This window comes from Centroberyx affinis, unplaced genomic scaffold, assembly GCF_046629955.1.
Source record: "Centroberyx affinis isolate AG114_WGS23_722 - 3 ecotype Tasmania unplaced genomic scaffold, CSIRO-AGI_Caff_v1 ptg001471l_1, whole genome shotgun sequence".
In the NCBI taxonomy this organism is placed as follows: domain Eukaryota; kingdom Metazoa; phylum Chordata; class Actinopteri; order Beryciformes; family Berycidae; genus Centroberyx; species Centroberyx affinis.
In genome coordinates this window covers 250,500-276,325 of record NW_027279940.1, presented here as the reverse complement: position 1 = coordinate 276,325, position 25,826 = coordinate 250,500, and the positions used below count along the sequence as shown (strand labels likewise).

General features: G+C 39.6%; 1 protein-coding gene and 1 pseudogene across 1 annotated transcript; both read right to left on the bottom strand.

The window, feature by feature from the left end:
* Window positions 1–2,734: 2,734 nt before the first annotated feature.
* On the bottom strand, window positions 2,735–15,864 carry LOC139650260 (myosin heavy chain, fast skeletal muscle-like). Its single transcript, XM_071526866.1, has 39 exons — window positions 15,661–15,864; window positions 15,434–15,577; window positions 15,192–15,348; window positions 15,041–15,068; window positions 14,838–14,949; window positions 14,642–14,734; window positions 14,492–14,555; window positions 14,272–14,370; window positions 14,076–14,179; window positions 13,843–13,981; window positions 13,567–13,685; window positions 13,305–13,454; window positions 13,048–13,218; window positions 12,649–12,955; window positions 12,431–12,510; window positions 12,230–12,317; window positions 12,030–12,147; window positions 11,785–11,908; window positions 11,158–11,294; window positions 10,756–11,011; window positions 10,353–10,595; window positions 10,055–10,231; window positions 9,804–9,949; window positions 9,595–9,685; window positions 9,106–9,495; window positions 8,792–8,918; window positions 8,589–8,707; window positions 7,808–8,004; window positions 7,493–7,676; window positions 7,232–7,397; window positions 6,708–6,832; window positions 6,275–6,583; window positions 5,988–6,191; window positions 5,771–5,896; window positions 5,471–5,641; window positions 5,224–5,328; window positions 5,040–5,135; window positions 4,790–4,921; window positions 2,735–2,752 (listed from the first exon to the last, which is right to left on the bottom strand). Exons 1-39 carry the CDS (start codon window positions 15,862–15,864, stop codon window positions 2,735–2,737), a joined length of 5,820 nt encoding a protein of 1,939 aa, XP_071382967.1.
* A 4,228-nt stretch (window positions 15,865–20,092) lies between these two features.
* On the bottom strand, window positions 20,093–22,920 carry LOC139650247 (myosin heavy chain, fast skeletal muscle-like; annotated as a pseudogene).
* Between the last annotated feature and the right edge of the window lie 2,906 nt (window positions 22,921–25,826).

Genomic DNA, 25,826 nt, shown 5'->3' with positions numbered 1-25,826 from the left:
TTCTTCATCAGAAGCAGCTGTGGCATAAACAGCCTCTCACAAAATCACAAAACCTCTCAAAATCCTACACTATTAGGCAAAATTTTACACTGCACTTATTTTGTTTTTAGTTTTAACGTACCATGATGATATTATGCTCATTTCATCATTCCTTCTTCCAGGAAAGGAAGAGGGTTGTGGTGGAAAAGAGTCATGATTTTAATGGGTCATATGCTGCTGTCCTTGTTCTAAAGAGCATCCCTCCAAGGGCAAGAGGCTCATCTGTGGCTACTATCAATTTATCCCTGCTGGTAGTAACAACATCTCTAGACATATCTATCTGATGTGTTCATGCTCTTGTCCTTCAAACTGTGATTGATATCCTGCGACAATTAGAAGCTACACCAGCTGAGACAAAAGAAACAAGCAAACAATTACAGGCCAAGCTGCACTAGATAAAGAAGGAATGGAAGTAGCCAACAAGACACAACTTGCTGATATGAAACTCAAATAGCCTACATAATTAAAGCAATGATGTGTTTGGTAAAGTTTCACTTGTTCAACCTGTAGCCTAGTAGTCAGTTTAGCAAAAACAGAGACACAGCAAATAGGCCTGATACACCTAGGTTTCAAGTGATTGCACTGTAAATGAAACCTACTTGTTTTCTGTCAGAATAAATAATAATCTTATATAACCAATCTCCTAGTCTGGTAACTGAGAACTCATCCAATTCTTGCCTCTCTGATAACAGATTTTCACTTAGACCTGTAACTCAAATTGAAGTTTTGAATGCACTTACGCACTTAAGCACAAAGAAGTCAAAGGGTGAGGATGATCTTGATCCTTATCTCCTGCGTCTCAGTGCTCATATAATTGCCTCCCCGCTCACTCATATATTCAATCTAACATTTATCTCTGGTAAAATCCCCAGTGTATGGAAGTACGGAGTGACTTAAATAGCTATCGTCCAATATCAAAACTATGCTGCTTAGTCAAAATCCTTGAATCCTTAGTTAATTATCAGTTACGGGCTTTCCTAGAGGCATATAACATTCTTCAACCACAACAATCTGGGTTCAGACCAGGGCATAGTACGGTTACAGCAGCAACACTCGTAGCAAATAATATTGTTAACTGTCTTGATAACCGTCAGCACTGTGTAGCACTTTTCATCGACCTTTCAAAGGCATTTGATACGGTGGATCACAATATTTTAATAAACAAGCTATCCTCCATAGGATTGGACGAGCTCACAGTCAACTGGTTTTTTAATTATCTCTCAGGGAGAACACAGGCTGTTGTTGCTGACGGTTTTAGATCCAGCTCACTTGTAATTGGTAAAGGTGTCCCACAGGGGTCTATTTTGGGTCCACTTTTATTTACTCTATATATTAACAACATGGTACCCTCTTCTCCACATTGTGACGTCCATTATTGCGGATGACACAATCCTGTATGCTACTGGCCCCACTCTTAGAATGGCCGCTGCAAATCTGCAGTCTGCTTTTGACGCGTTTCAGATGTCTCTTATTGGCCACAAGCTTGTCTTGAACTCTGGCAAGACAAAATGTATGTTATTTTCGAGGTCTCATGGGACTGATGCCAGTATAGGTATTCATACTCTGCAGGGTGCGCAAATTGAAATTGTTGATTCTTATAAATATTTGGGCATTTGGCTAGACAATAGGCTTTCATTTCAGACCCATGTGGAACACCTAACCAAAAAGCTGAGGGCAAAGATTGGATTCTTGTACAGAAAGAAGTCCTGTTTTTCTACTATCAGTAGACAGACCATTGTGCAATCGACAATAATGTCTGTTCTTGACTATGGTGATGTCCTGTATATGCATGCCTCGCCTACTACCTTGAAGCCTCTTGATGCGGTATTTCATAGTGCTCTGCGTTTTATCACTGGTGATGGGTTTCTCACTCATCACTGTATCTTATATGAAAAAGTGGGTTGGCCCTCCCTTACCATTCGAAGAGAGCAACATTGTCTTTTGTTTGTTTACAAAGCTTTGTCTGGCAAGCTTCCACTGTATTTGTCTTCGCTCTTGAGTTTCAGTGCTACAGGGTATCATACTCGCTCGCAGACACACATTAGATTAGACACACCATGTATGAACAGTGAGGCAGGAAAGACCGTTTTCAGTTTTTACGCTCCTGATAGATGGAATAGGCTGCAGGACTCTCTTAAACTGGACCGATTTGTCTCTATGGAGAAGTTCAGGGCGCTTTTAGAGGATGCATAATGTGGGGATTGCACGTGCTTCTCATGGTCTTGTTGTTTATCTGAACCTGTGAATTTCATGTGATTTTATATTGTTTTATATGTTTTTTTGTACTGTAATGTTTGTAATATGTTTTTTATCTTGTGCTGTAATCAGGGCGTCCTTGAAAAAGAGAGCTTGCTCTCAATGGCCCTCCCTGAATAAATAAAGGTTTACATACATACATACATATAAAAAGACCGCTTCCATGAACTTTTCATTTTTCACAGAAATCTTTTTTCTTACTCTATATGAGCCCCTGGAGGAGCAGTTATTTCAGAAACTGTTCTGCCTTGCTTGTTGCTTCATATAGAATGTGTATGGCTTTGGAGGGAAATCAATGTATTGGCTAAGCTACAGAAAAAAAACATGAAAGGACACAGTGTAGTACGCTAAAGATTATCTTTATTGAATTATTACAGAACACAACAGGTGGTTCATATTTTATGAACTCTGTTGAAAGGTCTCAAGTGGATGTTGTCTCTTATTCAGCAGCATTAGACTAAAATCAAAGAAAGGAGAATTTAATTATTAAGGATTCTGTCAACAAAAAAATTTGTTTTCATCAAATTTCAACTTTCATACTCAAGACAATATGAGTGATTGTTGATGTGACCATTATGACGTTCATGGTTTGGTAGTAGGTCAGTCAGCGCTGAGGATGTGTTTATGAACTGCTGGCACCAGAGCTCACTGTTGATAAATTCGGAGCGGTATCAGAATTTCTATTATCCTCTCTGAGCATTCAGAGCACTGGGCAGCCTGGCCAACAAGTAGCTGCAGGAGAGTATTTAAATTCTTACAACAGTAGTAAAATGATATCAATCTAATTTGCGAACTAGCACCAGCAGCTGTCGTTCCACAACAGTGAGAAAAAGTCTGAACTTAATCTCAGACCACAACCTGCCATTGCTTTCAGTTTAAATTCTAATAAGAGGTTGTTGTTAGCTTGTGTAACTAGGCTACATATTCATAATTTAATGCATTTTGCATCTTCCCTTCTTACATTTTTATTTGAATCATAAATCGGTGGCTGTCATCGCCCAATCTCGATTGGAATTGGCCAGCATGCATCGCAATTGGCTGTCAATAGAGCAATTTCGATTGGGATTGGCCGTGTGATAGCTTATAATGGTTTATATCTGGTTGGCTGTTTGACAGAGGGGCGGGAGTTAGTCACATAAATGTTTCTGGTACACTGTTAATTGGTGCAGTTCTCCTTTAAGCAAGCCTTTGGTAATGGCTGTCAATCGACCAATCAGAGCCTATATTCCCACCGCAGGTCTCTCTCCGCTTGAAGTGGCAGAAAAACCACAACTGTTTGAGTCTACTTTCAAGACGTCCCGGTCTTCAGTGGTCCAGGTTTGAACACAACCCGGTTTATTTCTTTGTCTTAATGTCCATGAGTCCATCCCATCAGGCTAAATTAGCTTTAGCAGCTGATGCTATGTGGAGAGAGGTTGGCTAGCTGGAGCCGCCGCGGGCTGTCTACTGTGAGAGAAGCCGAGGCCGCGCCACTCCCCGCGGTAGGTCCGCCGGCTACATTGGCTAGCAGTGTTTCTCATACATACGATTTACATGGGAGGCCGGCCCGGGAAGATTTGTTTTCGCCGAGTAATTTTGTTTAAAATGTTCTTTAATCTCCAGTTTGTCAAATTGACATTACTACATTATAGAAAGCTGGTTGTGCAACTGTCATTTCGCGATGCACAGAGCAATAGACCAACAGCTCCTCCACTCCCTTCCCGCTCTTCCCGCTGTGTAACGAAGTGAGAGAAAAGCAAGACACAATTTGGTGTCTTATGTTTACCTCAGGTAAGTTAGCCTACACGGGTTGCTATTCATCCCTACGGCAGATTTCAGTGAGACAGTGTTATGATCAGTATAAAGTGACAGTATGTGGCATAGGCTAGTAGTTATAGTGACAATGGGTGTGTTTTGAGATGGTCAAAAATATATGAGTGATGGTACCTGCATCACCTGACTGATCTACTAATCACTTAACACCCAAAATATGAGGCTAAGAATTACTTAGGTGGGCAGAGCGCCTACCTGCCTGCAGTCACCACCAACAAAACCTAATGACAATAGCTGTTACCGACTCCTCTCCATTTTTGTTTTTACTGATAAGCCTTGTAGTTAGGAACTGTAGTCAGTCAGACACTCTCACCACAGCAAATGGTGAGCTTGAAACTCACCACTAAGCTAGTTTTCACTTGTATATTTATATTTAACCATAGTTCCTTCTTTGTTAAGTTTGCCAGTTAGCTAACTTGCACTTGGCTGTTTGGCTCTGACCAGTAAGGTTTAACTCAAACAATAAAATTATTATTATTTGCCCCCGCGAAATGTTTGCGTAACTAAAACTCTAATCTGCTGAACAGAATGCCAGATTGCATTTACATTCCAAAATTCTCATTGCAAATCAAATCATTCTCAGCTTCGGTTCTGAATATGTTATTCAGACCCATCAATTCATGTAATTGCCTTTCTACAGTTCTGATGTTATCATTGCCAACAAACAGAATAATACAGATACCTTTCCAACATCACGGCTCTTGGCTCTCAGCTTGTTGACCTGGGACTCAGCGATGTCAGCACGTTCCTGAGCTTCCTCCATCTCATGCTGAACCTTCCTGTACCTGGACAGGTGAGTGTTGGCCTGCTCCTCCTGTAAAGAGTATGGAGTTGTATTTGGTGCATATTCCCTCATATTAGTTTATATTTTATGTTTTTGTTTATTTACAATACCTTCTTATATCAAAGATTAAGTAATATGATTGACTTACAGCCTCCTCAGACTGTCTCTTGTAGGCCTTGACTTTGAGCTGCAGCTTGTCCACCAAATTTTGAAGTCTGGTCACATTCTTCCTGTCCTCTTCAGTCTATAGAGATAAAGGATTATTAGTGATGGAGAGTAGCGATACAATGAAGGAGAAATCATGGTCATTTTTTAGTAAGATAAGAAAGTACCTGGTAGGTGAGTTCCTTGACTCTCCTCTCATATTTGCGGACTCCTTTAACAGCATCAGCTCCACGTCTCTGTTCAGCCTCAACTTCACTTTCCAGCTCACGCACCTGTAACATGTGACAATAAATAATAAATCAGAATTTCATAGAAAGATTTCAATATGGACAAACAGTACAATCTATGCCACTATAAAGTTATGATTTTCATACTGAAACTGATAAATTGTGAGCATTTATATACAGTGCATACCCTGGACTCCAGTTTCTGGAGCTGCTTCTTGCCACCCTTCATGGCCAGATTCTCAGCCTCATCCAGACGGTGCTGCAGGTCTTTGACTGTGACCTCCAGGTTCTTCTTCATCCTCTCCAGGTGAGCACTGGTGTCCTGCTCCTTCTTCAGTTCTTCAGCCATCATGGCCGCCTGAAATTATGAGAATGCCTCACTAAAATTTGATGGAGATGTAGTATTAAATTAATAAATACACTAATAGGAAACAATTTTCATTGTACAAGAGAAATCCATAAAAAAATGAGACAGATGTAAACTCACATCAGTGATAGCCTTCTTGGCCTTCTCCTCAGCATTTCTTGCTTCCTGAACAGAATCATCCACCTCACCCTGAACCTGGACAAGGTCAGCTTCCAGCTTCTTCTTGGTGTTCATAAGATTGGTGTTCTAGATATGGGAAAAGATGAGACAATATTTTCAAGAAATGTGTTTTATGTCTTGGAAGAGATATGATTCAGGTGGATTTTTAACCACAAACCTGAGAGTGAAGCAGTCCCACACGCTCACTCGCATCGACCAGTTCCTGCTCAGCCACTTTGCGGCCTCTCTCTGTCTGCTCCAGAGCGACTCTCAGCTCCTCAATCTCAGCCACCATCAGACCATTTCTACGCTCCACCATGGCAACTTGCTCCTTCATGTCTTCCTGTCCTCTGATAGCATCATCAAGGTGCAGTTGGGCATCCTGGAACCAAAGATAAATGTATATGTATCAGTCGCTTAACTCACTCTTCAACATTTTTCACCAAATGATGGTGGTAGACTTACCTTGAGCTGTCCCTGGACATTCCTCAGTTGTTTCTGGGCCTCAGCAGCCTGCCTGTTGGCGTGGCTCAGCTGAATCTCCATCTCATTCAGGTCTCCCTCCATCTTCTTCTTGATTCTCAGGGCATCATTCCTGCTCCTGACCTCAGCGTCCAGAGTGCTCTGCATGGAGTCAATCACCCTCTGGCTGTTTCTCTTGATCTGCTCCATCTCCTCATCCTTCTCTGCCAGCTTCCTGTCAACTTCACCTTTGACTTGGTTGAGCTCAAGCTGAACACGGAGAATCTTGGCCTCCTCATGCTCCAGTGTACCCTTTAGGAAAAGTCAAACAAGTACTTTATTATAGTTACCAGTCTTTTAACTGAGCTAATTCAAAATGGATACATGGTTACATATATGCTGTTGCATATATCAGTATTAGGAATCAATGTGTTACTTCTGCTTCCTCCAGGGCTGACTGAATTTCAGCCTTCTCAGTCTCCACTGTCTTCTTTGCCTTCTCCAGCTCATGGACTGTTTTTCCAGTCTCACCAATCTGTTCAGTCAAGTCTGAGATCTCCTCTATAGAACAAAAAAGGCAAAATATAATTTATAGTAACACAGAGTGGCCTTCACGTATCTATATACATATGATAATAATTTTTTTGTCTCAAACTATGCTGTTAAAAATAAGGGTTCCACAGAGGCTTCCCTTTTTCAAAAGATAATTCAGGGAGGATATTTAAGGAAAAAAGGTTTTTTCATATCCAGAGCAGGCCAAGCAAATTTGTGATCAAAGTCAATAGTTGATCCAAAATGGATGACTTATGGAATTGGAAGGTTGTTGGGTCAATTTCAGTTTCCATGCAGGCAACGAATGGAATAACATTGCAAAAGGTTATAAGCTACACCAATATGGGTTAGAGAAAACCCCAAAAAGGTGCTAAGTTAAATTTTTTAAATTTAGTGTGATTGACATACGCTGCAGGTTCTTGTTCTCTCTCTTCAAGGTCTCCAGTTGATCCAGAGCCTCCTCATAAGAGTTCTTCATCTTGAACATTTCAGTGCTAAGAGAGCGAGCCTCTTTCTGGGCTCCTTCCAGCTCTGCCTGGCCCTCCTCATACTTCTGTTTCCATTCTGCCAGGACCTAGTATTATATAATAAATAAAAATGATTAATAAGTAACATAGATGTGTGTGATATTTTAATAAATCTGGTTTGATACCTTGTGTAACCCTTTACCTTATCAAAGTTCCTCTGCTTCTTGTCAAGGTTAGCAGCCAGAGCATTAGCTCTCTCCACATCAATCATGAGGTCCTCCACCTCACCCTGCAGCCTCTGCTTGGTCTTCTCTAGAGAGCCACACTTTGAGTTCACAGCCTCAATGGATTCCTCAGCATCCTGCAGACGCTGGGCAAGCTTTTTCCTGCAGAGAAAAAAGAAAGCTGTTTATACTCTAAAGTTATACAAAGCAAATTATTTATTATCTACAAAAGAAAAAAAAAAAAGAATTATATATTGATTGAATCTACGAAAAAGCATAACATTTTTATTTACTTGGCCTCCTCCAGCTCCTCAGTGCGCTGGATAGCATCGGTCTCATATTTACTCCTCCACTGAGCCACCTCGCTGTTGGCCTTGGACATGCCACGCTGCAGCTCAGCCTTAGCCTCCTGCTCCTCCTCATACTGCTCTCTGAGCAGGTCGCAGTCATGGCGGGAAGATTGAACAGCATGGGCCAGGGCATTCTTGGCCTATGAAAACATCACACAATACATTTGCAATCAATCTATGTAACATAAAAATACTATATAGATAAGTGGTCATCAATGGATCCGAGAATTCCAAGGGCCCATGATGGAGATAGAAGTCCCTGGGTGACTAACTTGAAATGTTTTAGTTTTCCGATTATTTTATCTACTACTTAGTATTAAGATATATTTTATTGAGGTATTCTAATCATAGAGTTCATCTCTCCACATTGTTATCACCCCACCGCTAAAACAGTGCCAGTCTCTATGAGATCAAATCTAAAAATAACTTTTTTTTTTCTCAGGGATGGAATTTCACATGTGGGGGACAATAAAAAGGGTTTTTAGGTGGGGTATGCTTGACAAAATTTCCTCAGATGAGCTTCCTTGGCCAAAAGGGTATGAATTTGGATGTCCTTAGAACAAAAAAAATCCCTGTGTAGATTGTCTGTTAATATTAGAACTGTCAAAAGGTCGCTTGTTACATTTGTGCTTTGAAAGCTATGTTCTATGTTAAAATAAGCCTCCAAAGATTTTTCATAAAAGGGTGTTTTTGCTGCTGTGAAGATCTATTTAATTTGTCATACCTTTAATTCCTCCTCAACATGTCTCTTGAGCTCCTCAATCTGCTGAGTGAAAGCCTGCTTGCCCCTGGTCAGCTGGGAAACAAGAGCTTCTTTTTCCTCAAGCTGGCGAGCAAACTCACCTGAATGACAACATATATATAATGTGTTATTTCTGAAATCGATGAACACCACCCATTGACTGGTTTTCATTACAGATGACTCACCATTCTCTGTCGCGAGTCTTGCCCTCTGTGCACTCATGTCATTCAGCTGGCGAACATTCTCGTCATTTTTGGCCTTGAGTTCACTCAACTGGTCCTCAACAGTTCTGCACATTTTCTCCAGATTGCCCTGTAAACAATGAAAATTGGTATGTTACGCAAATACTAAAACTAAATATCAAAATAGTCAAACACATTAAGGAAGTGAATTTGGCGGATATAACCTTTATTTCTACTCCTAGTGACAACTGGTAATATATTGAACTATAATTTTCTAATTTTGAATACACGCCTCATGTAATTTTCTCTTTACACACCTTTGATTTGGCAACGGCCTCCATATTGCTAGAGAGGTCATCAATCTCCATCTTGTACTCGCTCTTCTCCTTCTCCAGCTTCTGCTTGACACGCTGGAGGTTGTCGATCTGCTCTCCCAGCTCAGCAACACTGTCAGCCTGCTTCTTGCGGAGAGCTGCTGCAGTGGCTTCATGCTGCAGGGTGGACTCCTCAAGGTCACGACGCATCTTCTGGAACTCAGCCTCGCGCTTCTTGTTCATCTCAATCTGAGCAGCCGTTGCTCCACCAGCTTCCTCAAGCCTCTCACTGATCTCCTCAAGTTCCCTGGAGAGATCAGCCCTCTGCTTCTCTACCTTGGCCCGAGCAGCCCGCTCAGCCTCAATCTCTTCCTCCAGCTCCTCAATACGAGCCTAGGATTTGATGATAGCAATGTCAAGTAGACCTATGAACCTGAATATCATGTGTTATTCTTGATTTCCTGAATCTAATCTGTATGTCAAATATGTTACCTGGAGCTCCTTGATCTTCTTCTGAAGCTGAGCACCAAGGGACTGTTCATCCTCAATCTTACTGAGGAACTGGCTGATTTCAAAATCTTTCCTTGATATGGAGAACATGAAAGTTTTCACTGTCATAGTTCTGACTCATGTTGATGGTGTTGCATTGTGTGGGATAGTGAAAAGTAAGGATATGAACCCAAAATAAAAATAAAACTTACTTCTTGATTTTTTCGTCAGATTGCTGTTTGTCATTCTCCAGATCCATTATGGATTCCTGGGCCAGTTTCAGATCTCCCTCAAGCTTCCTCTTGGCTCTCTCAAGGTCCATGCGGAGCTTCTTCTCTTGCTCCAGTGAACCCTCAAGCTATTGAATAATGGCAATAGTAATAGTGTCTTTACTTTTGGCAGTTGAGACACAAATTATCAGGGTATTACCATAAAAAAACACTCAAAAGAATTGTTTTCTCACATCGTCCACTTGCTGTTCCAGCTTGGTCTTGGCCTTGGTCAGAGTGTTGACTTTGTCTTCCTCTGCCTGGAGATCATCCAGTGTTTGCTGGTGGGCCTCTTGGAGGGCCTTCTTCTCCTTGGTTAACTTGGCAATAGACTCATCTTGAGATGCCATCTCCTCTGTCAGGTTTTTCACCTGATAGTGGAAGGAAAGGTTAGTTTTTAGTTCTATCACTTCTTATGTATATACATTCAAAACTCTAGAAGAAGTAATATTTTATCTTTTTGCATAAGTATCAATTTAAAATGAACTGAACCTTGTTCTCAGTGGCATGCTTCTCCTTCTCCACTTTGGCCAAGGTGAGCTCCAAATCGTCAATGTCTTTCTTCAGCTCAGAACATTCATCCTCCAGCTTCCTCTTTTTGGCAGTCAGTTCAGCATTGACTTCCTCCTCATCCTCCAGTCTCTCAGTTGTCTCTTTGAGTTTGGCCTCGAGCTGGATCTTGCTCTTAATGAGCCCTTCACACCTTTCCTCAGCATCAGAGAGGTTCTCACTTTCCTTTTCAACATACATGTGGTATTTATTAGCAATTTTTGGATGAAACATTGGAGAAATTAAATAGTAAATACTACATAAATAGTAGATACTACATAAGAAATAGTCATTAATACAAAAACAAGAAAAGAAAGTGGCATATCTGCTCTTGTATTCCACTTACAGATGATACTTGCAGTTGCAGGTCATTCTTTTCCTGCAGCAGGGAAACCATCTTCTCCTCCAATTCCTTCTTCTTGGCCAGGGCGGTAGCTAAGTCCGTCTTCATCTTGTCATAGTTCTCCTTCATCTGCTGCAGTTCCTTCTCAGTCTCAGCACTCTTCAGAAGAGGCTTGATCTTGAAGTACAGCTTCAACCATGGCCAGTTTTTCACATTCATGAATGAGCGTATGTTGTACTGGATGCTATAGATAGATTCTCTATAAAGTAAATCCAAAACAGAAAGTCATTTGATTGATCATGTGATTTTATGGAACTGTTTAGTTTAACAATAGAACAAAACAATTATAACATGAGAGGCCTTCAAATGGACTGTACAATTCAGTATACTGTATCATTATCCTACCTCCTCTCCATCATCTTGACAAACTGTTTCCTCATGACGTATCCTCTGCAGAGAGCCTGAGTCATGGTCACCAGTGTAGCCAGTTTGTCATCTCTCATCTCTTCCAGGGTACCCAGCAGACCAGCTTTGAAGAACACCTGTATTTAAGAGCAAAAAGTCAGCCATAGATTCATACACTGAGTATAGTTGGACATGGGGGGTAATGAAATATTTTTTTATTATATTTAATTATTATTATTTATTTAGTGTAATCCATTAGTTCCTGAAAGGACCACATTGAACTTACTTTGATGACTTGTACATTACTACAAATGTGTAAAAGGAAAGAATGCACTCAAATTGTGAGCTGATGGATACGTACATCATTTTACATATATTGAAAGAATGGTTGACAATAACTATGTCATAGTAACACATTACAGTCTGTAATTTGGAATAAATTGTATACATTTTAGTTTATATTCTTAGATTTTGGAGGTAATATATTCAAAATGTCACTTTGTATTACTGTTCTTGAGTAATTCAGTGGATTATGTGACTGGTCCCAGTTTTATGTAATTAATTAGTCAACTCTGATGATTTTTTAAAAGTAAAACCAAATGCATTTTAATTGTTTTCACTTGTTACCTTGGTGTGTCCAAACTTGTACTGAGTGTGGTCCACATCAATGGAGCCCAAGAGTTTCTCTGAAGCTTTCTTGTTGTCAATGAACTGTCCCTCAGGGATGACACTGGCATTCAATACTTTGTATCTATAAGAGAAAATGCATTATTATTCATGTTGCCACAGTGAAGATAGTGTTTATTTCCATTATATTAAAGTACATTTGTTAAGTTCAAAATCCATTGAGATATTGTATTGGGTTAGATTACCTCTGCTTGAAGTCACCATAGAGGATTCTGCTGGGGAAGCCCTTTCTGCAGATTCTGATACCCTCCAGCACGCCATTACACCTCAGCTGGTGGATGACCAGGAAGTTCTCCATAAGACCTGGACATTGTAGAAAAAAACATATTCAGTAACTTTTATATGCACATTTATATTTTGTAATAACGTGGTGCTGTTATGTTACCTGGAGTCTTTGATTCGTTGGGAATCAGGCAGCGCACAAAATGAGGGTGGGTGCTCCTCAAATTGGTCATCAGCTTGCCCAAGTTCTCCTGTGGATTGGAATTGATTATTTTAGTAATAAATTGCCATGGCAAGGTAAAATATCCACTTTATTTGATGACATGTTTTGATTTATATCAAACCAACTTGAAAGAAAACATACTCTGAAAAGAGCAGACACAGTCTGGAAGGAACCACCCTTCTTCTTTCCACCACCCTTCTTGCCACCACCTCCCTTAGCGTCTGTTATACAAAAAATATTGTCTCATGAGAGCTACAAAAAACAACATCCACTTTTAAGACTGATTATCAAGTGCAAATGGCATTGCAGAATTTCTGTAGTTGCACATATGAACAAATTGGACACATTTTTTTACCTACCATCAGCTGCAGCATGGGATAGATACAATAAAGCGAGTAGTTTGTTTGCAGCCTTCTGGTAGAGCTGAACAACTGAATCGTTCAGTGGGTCCTTGTTCTTGTCCAGCCAGCCACTGATGTTGTAGTCCACTGTACCAGCATAGTGAACCAGGGAGAAGTGAGCCTCAGCCTTGCCCTTTGCAGGCTTTGGCTTCTCAAAGGCCTTAGTCTTGCCAAGATGCTGATCATGCAGCTTGTTCTTGAAAGTTGTGTCTGAGGCCTTGGGGAACATGCACTCCTCTTCAAGGATGGAGAAGATGCCCATTGGCTGATGGAGAATTAGGTCATATGGAAAATAATTAGCAATTTAACATGTTTTCAAAATAAAAAAAACAGTTCCGCCAGAGAGACTTTACTTACCTTCTCAATAAGCTCAATGCAGGCAGCCAAGTCCATACCAAAATCAATGAACTCCCATTCTATGCCCTCCTTCTTATATTCCTCTTGTTCCAGGACAAACATGTGGTGGTTGAAGAACTGTTGCAGTTTCTCATTGGTGAAGTTGATGCAGAGTTGCTCCAAACTGTTGAACTATAACAATAACAGACATGAAATCACTTGAATGGCCAAGCAGCTCTAATATTATGTTACTGCTGAAGTGTTATTAATGAACTTACATCGAAGATCTCAAATCCAGCGATGTCCAACACGCCAATGAAGAACTGTCTTGGCTGCTTTGTGTCCAACATCTCATTGATACGGATGACCATCCACAAGAACATTTTCTCATAGATGGACTTACACAGAGCCATGACAGCATTGTTGACCTAGAAACAGAGGCAGAGGACATGAAATATCTTATTTAAGCTTTTCTATCCGATATGCATTGTTTCATTTGCAAATATTTTACACTTCATCAGTTTTTGTAAGCTCTTTTACCTGTGGCACGGTCTGACCTTTGGTCACCATCTCATTTCCGACCTTGACTCTGGGGAAGCACAGGCATTTCAGCATATCAGCTGAGTTCAGGCCCAAGAGGTAGGAGATTTTATCAGCCACTAATGGAAAGAAATTATACTAGCACCAAATTCACAGGGACTTGTCCAAATGTACAGTATTTAACAGACTGAATACTTTGTTGTATGCGATATGAGAACAATATTATTTTAATAATATTATTATTATTATTATTTATAATATTATTTTAGCAATTACCCTCGGTGCCATCTGGCTCAGCCTGCTCCTCACGCTGCTTCTGCTTGAACTTCATGTTGCCATGATGCAAGCAGGCACCAGTCAGCTTGTAGATGCCTAGCTTCTCCTCAGCAGTGAAGCCCAGGATGTCAATAGCGGTCTGCATTACACGTAGAAAATAATTAATATTTGGAAAAAAAAATTCAAGGATACTAATTATACAACATCAAAATATCTATGTATTAATAACTTACATCTGTGGCTATGAACTCGTCCACATCATTGATGCTTTTGACAGTGATTTCACCCTGACTGATCATTGGATAGTCATAGGGGTTGGTAGTGATCAGAAGAGCCTCTGGAAGAGAGGAGGTGACATGCATAAGTCTTTATTCTGGCATTGTTTCCGGTATTGTTTAAATTTCAAGTTTAAGTGGTGTACTGATGTACCCAGGAGCTCAGGTTTGTGGCCAGTCATTAGCTGATAGAAGATATGGTAGCTCCTTTCAGCAGACAGCTGGAAGGTTACTCGGGACTTTTCCAGCAGATCTAACAATTACACAGCAAATCAGAAAATACAAGATTAATGCATTCAAGCCCAACACTGTTTATGTATCAGCACAAATTTGAGCACAGATGACTCTTGACTCAAACCATGGATGAGATTTACATGTTTCAATATCTGCTGAAGCCAGCTTGCCAGTTGTTCCGAAGTGGATCCTGATGAATTTACCCTAGACAGCAGATCATTATTAATATCACTCTTTGTAATATAGCAAGTAGAAAAAAATCTTGAAGGTTCCTGAATGTTATCACTTACAAAACGAGAGGAGTTATCATTCCTCACTGTTTTCGCATTACCATAGGCTTCCAGGAGAGGGTTGGCTGCAATGATTTGGTCCTCTAGGGAGCCCTACAAGAGGAGATTGGTTTAGTTAGCCACACATAATTTTATTAGCCGCACATCTAAATAGACTTTCCTCTGGCAGAGTTTTAGCCAAGAAAACCAATTTTACCTGTATTTTGCCAGCTGCTGGCTCTACCTTTTTACCTCCAGACACTGCAACTGTTGCAAAGTACTGGATGACACGCTTGGTGTTGACAGTCTTTCCTGCACCGGATTCTCCGCTGGGAGATTAGAGAAGGATCAATTAGATTATTCTCCTTCATTATCATAAAATGTCTAAAGACTTGGCCTGAAAATGTATGTTATACTCACGTAATAAGGATAGACTGGTTCTCCCGATCTGAAATACACACATACACACTCCACTTAGGCTAAATCTTAATAGTTGCTGCAATAAGCTTATGTTCAAGGTAAAGTCTTGTTCTCTTTAACCACTTTAACATTCTAGCAACTTTGATCTTACCAGTGAGCATGAACTGATAGGCGTTGTCAGAGATGGAGAAGATGTGGGGTGGAGCCTCAATCCTCTTCTTGCCTCTGTATGCATTAACAACCTGAGCATCGTACACAGGAAGCCACTTGTAGGGGTTCACAACGACACAGAACAGCCCAGAGTAGGTCTGGAATAGTAGAGAGAAAATAAACATTAGCATATTTTGATGTAGGGACTTTACAGACACTCTATATTAAAAGATGGAAACTCACGTAGATCATCCATGATGCAAAACGCTCTTTGAGGTTAAACAGCACGGCAGGCTCGTTGAGGTGGGTCATCATGGCCATGTCCTCAATCTTATCATACTTTGGAGGGTTCATGGCGTGGATGTCATCCTCTTTAACAGTCAGTGTCTGAAATGGAAATACAGTACAAACAGTTTAATTAAAGTTGTACTAAGACAGTATTCCAAATAAAACAACTTTTAGTCACCTACCTTTCCAGTAACCGTCTCAACAGTGGCTTTGCCACCCTCTCTTTTGACGAGTTTCCCCTTGACGTACATGTCATCAGGCTCAGCCACAAAGAAGGCGGTTTTGGCATCAAATGGAATGGTCTGAGCCTCAATCCTCTCCCTCTCTGGCTTCCGGAGGTAGATGGCCGCTGGGCCATAGGCCTCCATCTCCGCATCTGTGCTCATGATGGCTTAATGGAGACTAAAACATGAGAAAGAGTTAAAATACAGTAATTCTTTTGCTGTAGCGATTATAAATGACTCATTTAGATATTCTTGGTAGACTTATCCATTTTGGTGGTGTATCCCGTTTTGATATGTTATAATTTGTAAAGCATTTACCTTGATTGATCCCAACAGAAAATCAGTGGTATCTGGTGTAGTCTCAAAATGCTACAAAAGAAAGTTTGAAGTGTCCCATCATAAGTGGTACTGTATTTAAATCTAAAATCTCAATAATAAACTAAAGATTGAAAACAAATTGGTCTATTTTAAGCAAAGATAAAGTGGTATTGTCAAGCATGTATACCATACAAATAAAGTAATCTATACAGTGATCTATATACCACAATAGAAATAAACAGTGGTCACTGATTATATTGAATGCACTCACCAGTTAGGTGCCTGTCAGTTCTAGGAGAAGTCCAGAGCTGCTTCTTTTATACACACTGAATCTGTCTACTCAGCACAAGAGCCCCGCTCAATTTGGTCAAGCAATCTTGTCATCTTGTTGCTTGATAGTGATATGTTCAGTACTTTTAAAGCAATAAGCATGATTCTTTTTATACATGTTATTTTCATTTTACCAAGTTGGGTTGTAAAAATATGATAAAATCACCTTTTGAGTGAAATAAATTAAATAACACAAATATAATGTAAATATCAAAAGATAATGGATTTATTTGAATAACCAGTCTATAGACATGTTGTGCAACATCATAGTCAAGTGCAATGTCAAATCAATTACTATACTTGAAATATGTCAAATATATACATTTTGATCCACTTTATGAATGTGAAATTAATGGAAATTCTTCTATTCAGACATGACATAAATACCAATAACACAAAATGTTTAAACTAACATTCATTTTACAGTTGCATGAAAAATAATGAAGTCATGATACCATAAATAAATAAATAGCAAAAGTTCCCTGCATAATTTGTTAATTATTTGTTCCAATAAATAAACAGATTGATTTAAAGCTTGATTTTAAGTGAACACATTTTATGGTAGGTGGATGAGTCTTCTACTTTTGATATCACAGCCAGTAATGGGCCTTAATTTTGGAGAAGCATCCAAATGTCACTGGTGTATAGTTGCAGGACACGCACACATCTCAGATTTCTGAAATTAAATTCAGGCTGATGGTCTTACCATTAAAGTTTGAGGGGCGTTATATGTCTCCTAGGAATGGATTATAACAAGAGTTGCCAACTCAGATGAGATAAGACCCCAAATAAGTTCCACACAAATCTAACAGAATGCTAAAGATGCCCCTGCTGTTTTGCTAACAAGAATGAAAAAGATGCAGATATAGAGGAGTAGGAATTAATATATTGACAGAAATTAAAAAAAATGACTGGAGGGAAAGTTCGGCATCATCTCATCTTTCATTCATCATAGTTGTGTGCAGACTTGGCTTATTTGCCATCTTACCAGCAGATCACAAGGTATTAGTATGGTCACAAATAAAACCAGCTAAGGGAGGGAGCAGTGATTCGTGTTTGCCGTAGAGAGAAGGATATATTTAGAGGACACATTTATATGTAGATATCTTGTTAACGCAAAACAGCAGTTTACTTTAGAGATTTTTCCATGTAAAATGTAAGAGATGAATAATTTCATTTTACAAGAAAAAGTGGAAATAAATATCTCCTGCATTATGTGAAATTCTCACATTTGAACATGATAAATGTATGCAAAATGCTTTATCTCTTAACAATTAGTCTACTCATTATTTTAATTCATCCATTATAAACCAAACGTATAAATTTGATCAGGATGGATAATCTAGTATAGCCCAAATAATATCACATAGCCAAAAGCATCAGTATGTTAAGAACACAGGTGTGACCCAACGCAGGACACGGACAGGGTGGTGTGGTTAAGGAAAAGGTTTTATTATAAGGGAGGAGCGGCCTTGGCGTGAGTGTGGGATGAGGGGAAGCTTGGCAGGCAGGTGTAGCTTGGAGGCTAGGAGGTTGCTGGCAGGCAGGCAGGGAGACAGCCAGGAGGACAGGCAGGTGGGTGATGGTCCTGGGATAAGAGAGGCTGGTTAGTCACAGGAAACACGAAGAGACAAAGTCACTGGGATTTCTAGCTAGATTGGCCTTTAAGTGTAACTACCACTGTGGTTGAAACAACAATCTGGCGAAGAATGGTTGAAGAGCCGGGGTAGATACACTGCAGGCAGATGAGCTGATGAGAGGCAGGTGAGCAGACTGGGAGAGGTGATGAGCCGATTGCAGACAGGTGTGCAGGGTGAGCAGAGCCGGGAGCCAGGAGAACGAGAAAGGGAGACCACACTCGCCTCATGCCAATACACACACAAACAAAGCATAGACAGAGAGAGAGAGAGACAGACAGGGGAGCACTGGGAACACAGGGAAGGGGAAACACAAGGAAACAGTAGGGAATCTTCTGGGGGTATGGCCACAGCCGTAACACAGTATTGAGACACTGGACTAAAGGTGCTTTTTTGTTCCTGCAGACTTGTCTACTTTGTATTTCACACTAAAGATGCATATGAGGCAGGAATTCTGCTTTTGATTATGATTACACATTTCATTGTTTTTTTTAGGTCTACATGTAAAACAAGTCAATAATGTCACAAATTGGCATAAGCCTTGGGATGGATTAGCTCAAAGTAAGTAAAAGAATATTGAACAGAAGTATTGTTCTATTATCCAAAGCAACAATGAATGAGATTATTGCCATTTTAGGGATGTAAGAATGTCAACCGCCTATATGCATTCTCTTCCTCACTCTGGGAAATCAAGAGGCCCCTGTAGTCTTTTTGATCATCATTAGGCAGACCACGTTCCCTCAACCTAAACTTAAATGTCTAATACTTCTGCTTTACTAAAGCATAATATGACTAAATATCCAAATTCTAGTGAGTGAAACAAAGTGAACAGCCACGGCACACGCACTGGAGAGATTTCTGCATTCAAAAACATAGGAGTGGGTCAAGGCTGTGTTTTTGTTGTTGTTTGAAGACCCTCCTACCACACCAAGGTCCGTTCAAAAATCTGACAATTTATTATTGCCTTACTTATTGGCAAAAAACACATCAGAAAATATAATGTGAGTCTTATATGCTAATCAGTAAGGTGTTCTGGTAAATTCGGCATGTATATTATTCTCCAGACAGCTAGAATTTTAACAGACCAGCACATTTATGCTCCGGGATGTAGTGTTACTTCACATACAAAATAACGACTCCTTACCTTCGATATGTTACAAGAATCCACAAACAGCAGAAATTGTGCTAATGTCAGTATCCTAATCACAGCAAGCATCCATTGAACAAAAAATAAATAAATAGAGGAAAAAAAATAGAACGTTCATTGTTGTTGATTCTGAAACAGTCCAACCGGTGCCATGCTGCTGATGGTCTTGCTCTACAGAGGGTAGAGTGTTGTTCCAATGACAACACTGAATGATAGAGGCCAGCATTGGAACCATAAATTATACATAGACCCTTTTAAACCTGGGGCCATATTCACAAAGCTTTCTAGTACTAAGAGTTGGTCCTAGTGGTCAAATTCTAAGAAAATTCTGATGTTTTCTAAGAATTTCTAAGAAACTATTCACAAAGCATCCTCAGGTGAAGAACTGTTAAGAGTAGGGAGGAGGACTTTTGGAAAGCTGAGAATTTGGCTGCAGCAGGCAGTGTCAGAAGAAATGTTCTCCAAACGCAAATGACAAGGAGTTAATAAAGCTTGATTGTGCAAGGGATGAGGTTTGTGGTGGATCTTGATCTCACTAGAGATGTGCTCACATCTTCTACTCAACAAAGTAATGCTATTACGGCATTAACGCTATTATTATTTTAAAAGTAATCACAATATCAAGATATATGGCAACAGAGCAGCAGTGATGATTTGGATCTGTTGCAACCCTCCATCAGCAGAGTAATCACACAAAAAATTATAGCTCTTTACAGCCTCATTCTGTGATGCAATTTATTTAATTCCCACTGGACATGTGCATCTTGCAAGCCAACAAAGCAGCATTAGGAAGCACTCGTGCCTAAAAATGCCTCTTAGCTATTCCAAAAATTATTATAGTGCATGCTGTCTGGTCCTTATTGGTTAAAACTATGTTCCTCTTTAAGAATGTGCTTTTCATATTGAAACTCTGCTAAATTGTAGACATTTATATACAGTATAATGTATAACTTGGACTCTAGAGCTGCTTCTTGCCACCCTTCATGGCCAGATTCTCAGCCTCATCCAGACGGTGCTGCAGGTCTTTGACTGTGACCTTCAGGTTCTTCTTCATCCTCTCCAGGTGAGCACTGGTGTCCTGCTCCTTCTTCAGCTCCTCAGCCATCATGGCCGGCTGAAATTATGAGAATTCCCTCATTACAATTACAATTACAATTTCACATTTGGCAGACGCTTTTATCCAAAGCGACTTACACATGAGATTTTCATACAACACAAGCAAGGTTCTAGTTAGGAGAGAACAACGAGAGTAAGTGCTATAAAGCTAAGTTCTGGTCCAGCAGGACATAGGTGCTACGAGGCAGTGCTATGAGGCAATGTATAGAGTGCATAGAGGCAAAATTATAAAAAAAAAAATTTTGGTTTGGTTACACAGGCCATTAGGTGAGAAGGTATTCGCTAAAGAGCTGGGTCTTTAGCCTTTTCTTAAGGACTGAGAGGGACTCTGCAGATCGAATGGAGTTTGGTAACTCGTTCCACCACCGGGGAATCACAGAAGAGAAGAGTCTAGCTAGTGACTTAGGGCCTTGCTGTCGTGGCAGCATCAGGCGCCGCTCCTTGGCAGAGCGTAGTGAACGGGAGGGAGCATAGACCTGAATGAGGGAGTTCAGGTAGGTCGGAGCCGTTTTGGTTGTTCATTAAAATGTTAACTGAAAGAAAGCTATTGACATTATTGAATTAAATAAGTAGACAAACTGTTGTTGGCAGTAAAAGCTATATAAAATAGGAGAGACAGCTGAAACCTCACATCACTTCTTGGCCTTCTCCTCAGCATTTCTTGCTTCCTGGACACAATCATCGACTGGACACAATCATTGACGACTGGTGATCTAGATATGAGAAAAGATAACACAATATTTTCAAGACATACTTTTTATATCTTGGAGGGGATATGATTCAGGTGATTTTTCAGCCACAAACCTGAGAGTGAAGCAGTCCCACACGCTCACTCGCATCAACCAGTTCCTGCTCAGCCACTTTGCGGCCTCTGTCTGTCTCTCAGCCAGCATCAGACCATTTCTATGCTCAACCATGGGAAACCTGCTCCTTCATGTCTTCCTGTCCTCTGAGAGCAGTTGGGCATCCTGGAACTAAAGAAAAATGTATATCAATTAACTGCTTCTGCTCACCTAAGAGCCATATGTATTACTACCTAGGACTATTACCTTGAGTTGTCCCTGGATATTCCTCAGTTGTTTCTGGGCCTCAGCAGCCTGCCTGTTGGCGTGGCTCAGCTGAATCTCCATCTCATTCAGGTCTCCCTCCATCATCTTCTTGATTCTCAGGGCATCATTCCTGCTCCTGACCTCAGAGTCCAGAGTGCTCTGCATGGAGTCAATCACCCTCTGGCTATTCCTCTTTATCTGCTCCATCTCCTCATCCTTCTCTGCCAGTTTTCTGTCAACTTCACTTTTTGAGTTGGTTGAGCTCAAGTTGAACACAGAGAATCTTGGACTCTTCATGCTCCATTGTGCCCTTTAGCACATGTAATTTATGAAATGTCACTATTCTAAATACCATTTAAACAAGGACAAATGTGACTAAATGAATTGCATATCTAGTGTTTGAAAGTGCTCAGTAAGGTCTGAAATCTCCTCTACAGAAGAAAAGCATGCAAAATATACACATTGTATTTCTTTCTTATCTGGTCAATAATTAATGATTATTTATCTCAAATAGTAGTTGACCTATGCTGCAGGTTCTTGTTCTCTCTCTTCATGGTCTCCAGTTGATCCAGAGCCTCCTCATAAGAGTTCTTCATCTTGAACAGTTCAGTGCTAAGAGAGCGAGCCTCTTTCTGGGCTCCTTCCAGCTCTGCCTGGCCCTCCTCATACTTGTGTTTCATTCTGCCAGGACCTAGTATTATATGGTAAAATCTAAATTATTAAGTAATATTTGTGTTAATATTTTAATTTGTATTTTATTTAATAAATTGTGCGTCATCCTTTACTTTATCAAAATTCCTCTGCTTCTTGTCAAGGTTAGCAGCCAGAGCATTAGCTCTTTCTACATCAGTCATGAGGTCCTCCACCTCAGAGTCAATATTATTAATTCGTCAGTCTCCTGTAGATGCTGAGCTAGCTTTTTTCTGCAAAATAAATAGTTGGTTTTCCTCAAATTTCAGACAATGAATGTATTGAACCTGTTAAAGAATAGAAACTTTTACTTGGCCTCCTCCAGCTCCTCAGTGCGCTGGATAGCATCAGTCTCATATTTACTCCTCCACTGAGCCACCTTGCTGTTGGCCTTGGACATACTGCGTTGCAGCTCAGCCTTAGCCTTCTGCTCCTCCCCAAACTGCTCTCTGAGCAGGTCGCAGTCATGGCGGGCTGATTGAACAGTATGTGTTTCTTAATTCATGCATTCTAATCTACTGCTCACGTGTTTTACCTGGAGTTCCTCTGTCTTCTTCTGAAGCTGAGAACCAAGGGACTGTTCTTCCTCAATCTTACTGAGGAGCTGGCTGGTTTCAAAGTCCTTCCTTAACAGTGAGGGTCTGAAAAGGACATACAGTGAAAAAACTTATGCTAAGTTTACAAAGATACTCTATCAAATAACTAACAAATAATATTTATTAACATACCTTTCCAGTAACCGTCTCAACAGTGCCTTTGCCACCCTCTTTTTTGACGAGTATACCCTTGAGGTACGTCTCATCAGAATCAGCCACAAAGAAGGCGGTTTGGCATCAAATGGAGTGTTCTGAGCCTCAGTCCTCTCCCTCTCTGGTTTGCAGAGGTAGATGGCCACAGGGCCATAGGCCTCCATCTTCACATCTGTGCTCATGATGGTACTTTAGTTGAAACTGAAAAAATGAAGAGTTCAAAATAGTGTAAGAATATTTCAATGAGATATAGGCAATGTTTGGTATAGTTTTTTTTTATCTGGCGTTGTTGATACTCTGTTATGTACGTATAGTGACATCTTTTACCTCAGTTGATCCCAACAGAGGATTAGCGGTAGAGTATCTGATGTAGTCTCAAGACACTATGACATTTTTTTTTCAGATAATCTAACATAAATTCAATAACTTTGTTTTTCATTTTTAAAAATCAGATTAGTATCTGAAATTCAAGAAGTAGTTTCAGACCAGTTGAGGGTGAAGGTGTCATCCAGGCAAAACCTCTCCAGATTTAGTTGATAAATGGCAATTGAATTCAGTAGAATCAGTAAAGTAGTCAAAGAATCTGTGATTTGAAAGAATTCCCACACTACACTTTGCTGCATAAAATGTTGTTCTTTTTGTTTAATCTTTTGGGAATTAGCTGACTGTTCAAATACCAATGGTCTTGCTATATTTTTACCATCCGTTCAACTGCCCTCCAGCAACTGAGAAATTGTAATGGTCTTTAAATAGTTGTTTCCCTATTGTATAAAATGTAAAAAATAAAACAAAAGCTTTAAAATAATGTTATTGTCAACTCAACCGACTGTTTTGACATGGCATACATCACATACATATCACACATAGATGTCACCTGAAATCAAAGTAACTATGAAAAGGTAAGTATGGAAGACATGCATGAATAATCATCAACATATTAACTTTAACTACCAACTATGGAAATGCAGGCATGCAGAAGTCCAGAGCTGCTTCTTTTATAGAGGGTGGGAGTGCCTGGTCAGCAGAAGTCCCTCGCTCTATTTGGTCAACACTCTTGTCATCTTGTTGCTTATTTTATGATGATGAGATTTATATTTATAGCTTGTAAGTATAATTCTTAATATTATTAATTCTTAATAATTAAAATATCTTTGAATGGATATTGAGCTCAATTGTCATAATAATGTAATAAAATAATTGTAAGAATTCTGATGTGTCAAAATAACAAAACAGGTAGAAAATATATTATTAAAAAATACTTGCATTAATAATGCATTACAACATGATAATAGACTTGATTCTATTGCAATGTCAATGCAACCAATACACCGTTGGTGTTAAAATAGGCCTATTCATTTCTAAAATCAATGTTTAAACACAGTGTATTAAGTAAAATATTTGCAGTGGAATGAAATACATTGTTGATGTATAGTATTTATATACTTTTCTTGCCGCTAAAACAGATTTTTAAGTACTGTCATGCTCTAATTTAACCAGACAAGTTGACTGAACACATTCCCTTTACAGCAACGAAGGAGGAGTTGCAAGGGGTGGGTTATAAACATACACACACTCACACCTAGAAGCTTGTTCAAACACACCATTATATTGTTGGCCACAGAGCTATTCCACTGGATCCAATTGGGAGTTAAGTGTCTCGCTCAAGTGAACAAGAATGTCAAGTTATTTAGGGAGGAGAGATGCTTATTTACTTTTTCCCCTAGATTATCTCAGCCAGTCATTAGCTTGTTTCTCTAGCTTATAGTCTACCACTGCCTCCAAGTGTAAGTACGCAAGCTATCTTTTTTATTCATAGGCAGCTTTGGGCGTTGAGAAGTGTCCAAATGTCATAGGTATTCAGTTTCAGGACTTTGGCACACCTAAAATCTCTGAAATGAAATAAATTTGGAAATCAGGGCCACTCTCCTAAATGCCACAGATATAAGAAAATTATCAACATAGCTTAATTGAATTTTAAACACAAAAAAAAAACATTCTACATTAATCTATAATACCAATTTGACAGTTGCATGCAGTCTTTAACAAATCAATTCATGTTGTTTATGACTATACTTACCAAAGCTTTCATTCTGCTCATAAAAACTGAGTGTGCCAATAATGCTTTGCAAATAAAAAACACTTTATTAAAAGGGATTGCATCATATTAATGGGCAATGTCAGATGCAAGCATGGAGCTTAGTTTTGGAAATGCACCCAAATGTTTCTGATGTGCAGTTACAGGGCACTGGCACATCTCATATTCCTGTAATATAATTAAAGGTGAGGTTCTTTCTTTAAAGGTTAAGCAGTATTATATATATCCCTAAATGGTCTTGAAAATAGTTGCCAGCTCACTTGGGATCAGACCCGAAATAAGTTCCACATAAGTCAAAAAGAACTTCATCCATTTGCTTCATTTGATACTAAGGAGCTGGCGTCTGTTGTGGAAACATGGTGCTAGTGTCCTGGGAAAGCTTGAAGGCTTATCACCTTTGTTGCATTTTTGGGTCATTGCTGGCATTGGCTGTCACACAGAGAACATGTTTCATGAACATAGGAACAGTTAAACCATTTCAGAATATGTTTCCAAAATGCGAATCACCCACCTTTTTCTAAATTCCTGTATTTTCCAAGGTGACTTTTTGGAGATACTGATTTGAGCAGATGGAGTGACATGTATGGGAAATGTATGACCAAGTAAACAAATACATATTTTGAGTATTTTTCATCACTCTCTTAATGGCTTATCTGTTGCTGATATTGATTACCTAGATCAAGTCATTCCCTCAATAACTACATTTTTATTCTAATCTAATCTATTTTCTGCGGATGGGAGGGAGGACATCCTGTATGTGCAATGTGCTGTATGTCCAGACCAAGTGTCCAATTTTACAACGGATATGGGTGATATGAAATGATTGCACATATTTGCCCAGAGGGTAAGATGATACAACATAATCAATAGTGGAAAGACATTTTGCAAATGTAAGATCACATGTCATTAAGTATAAATCACATTCACTGAACTTTATACTGTTTGGTAGTGCACAGGCTGTGATCTGGTCTGGTTGTCTTATTTCATTAGCTG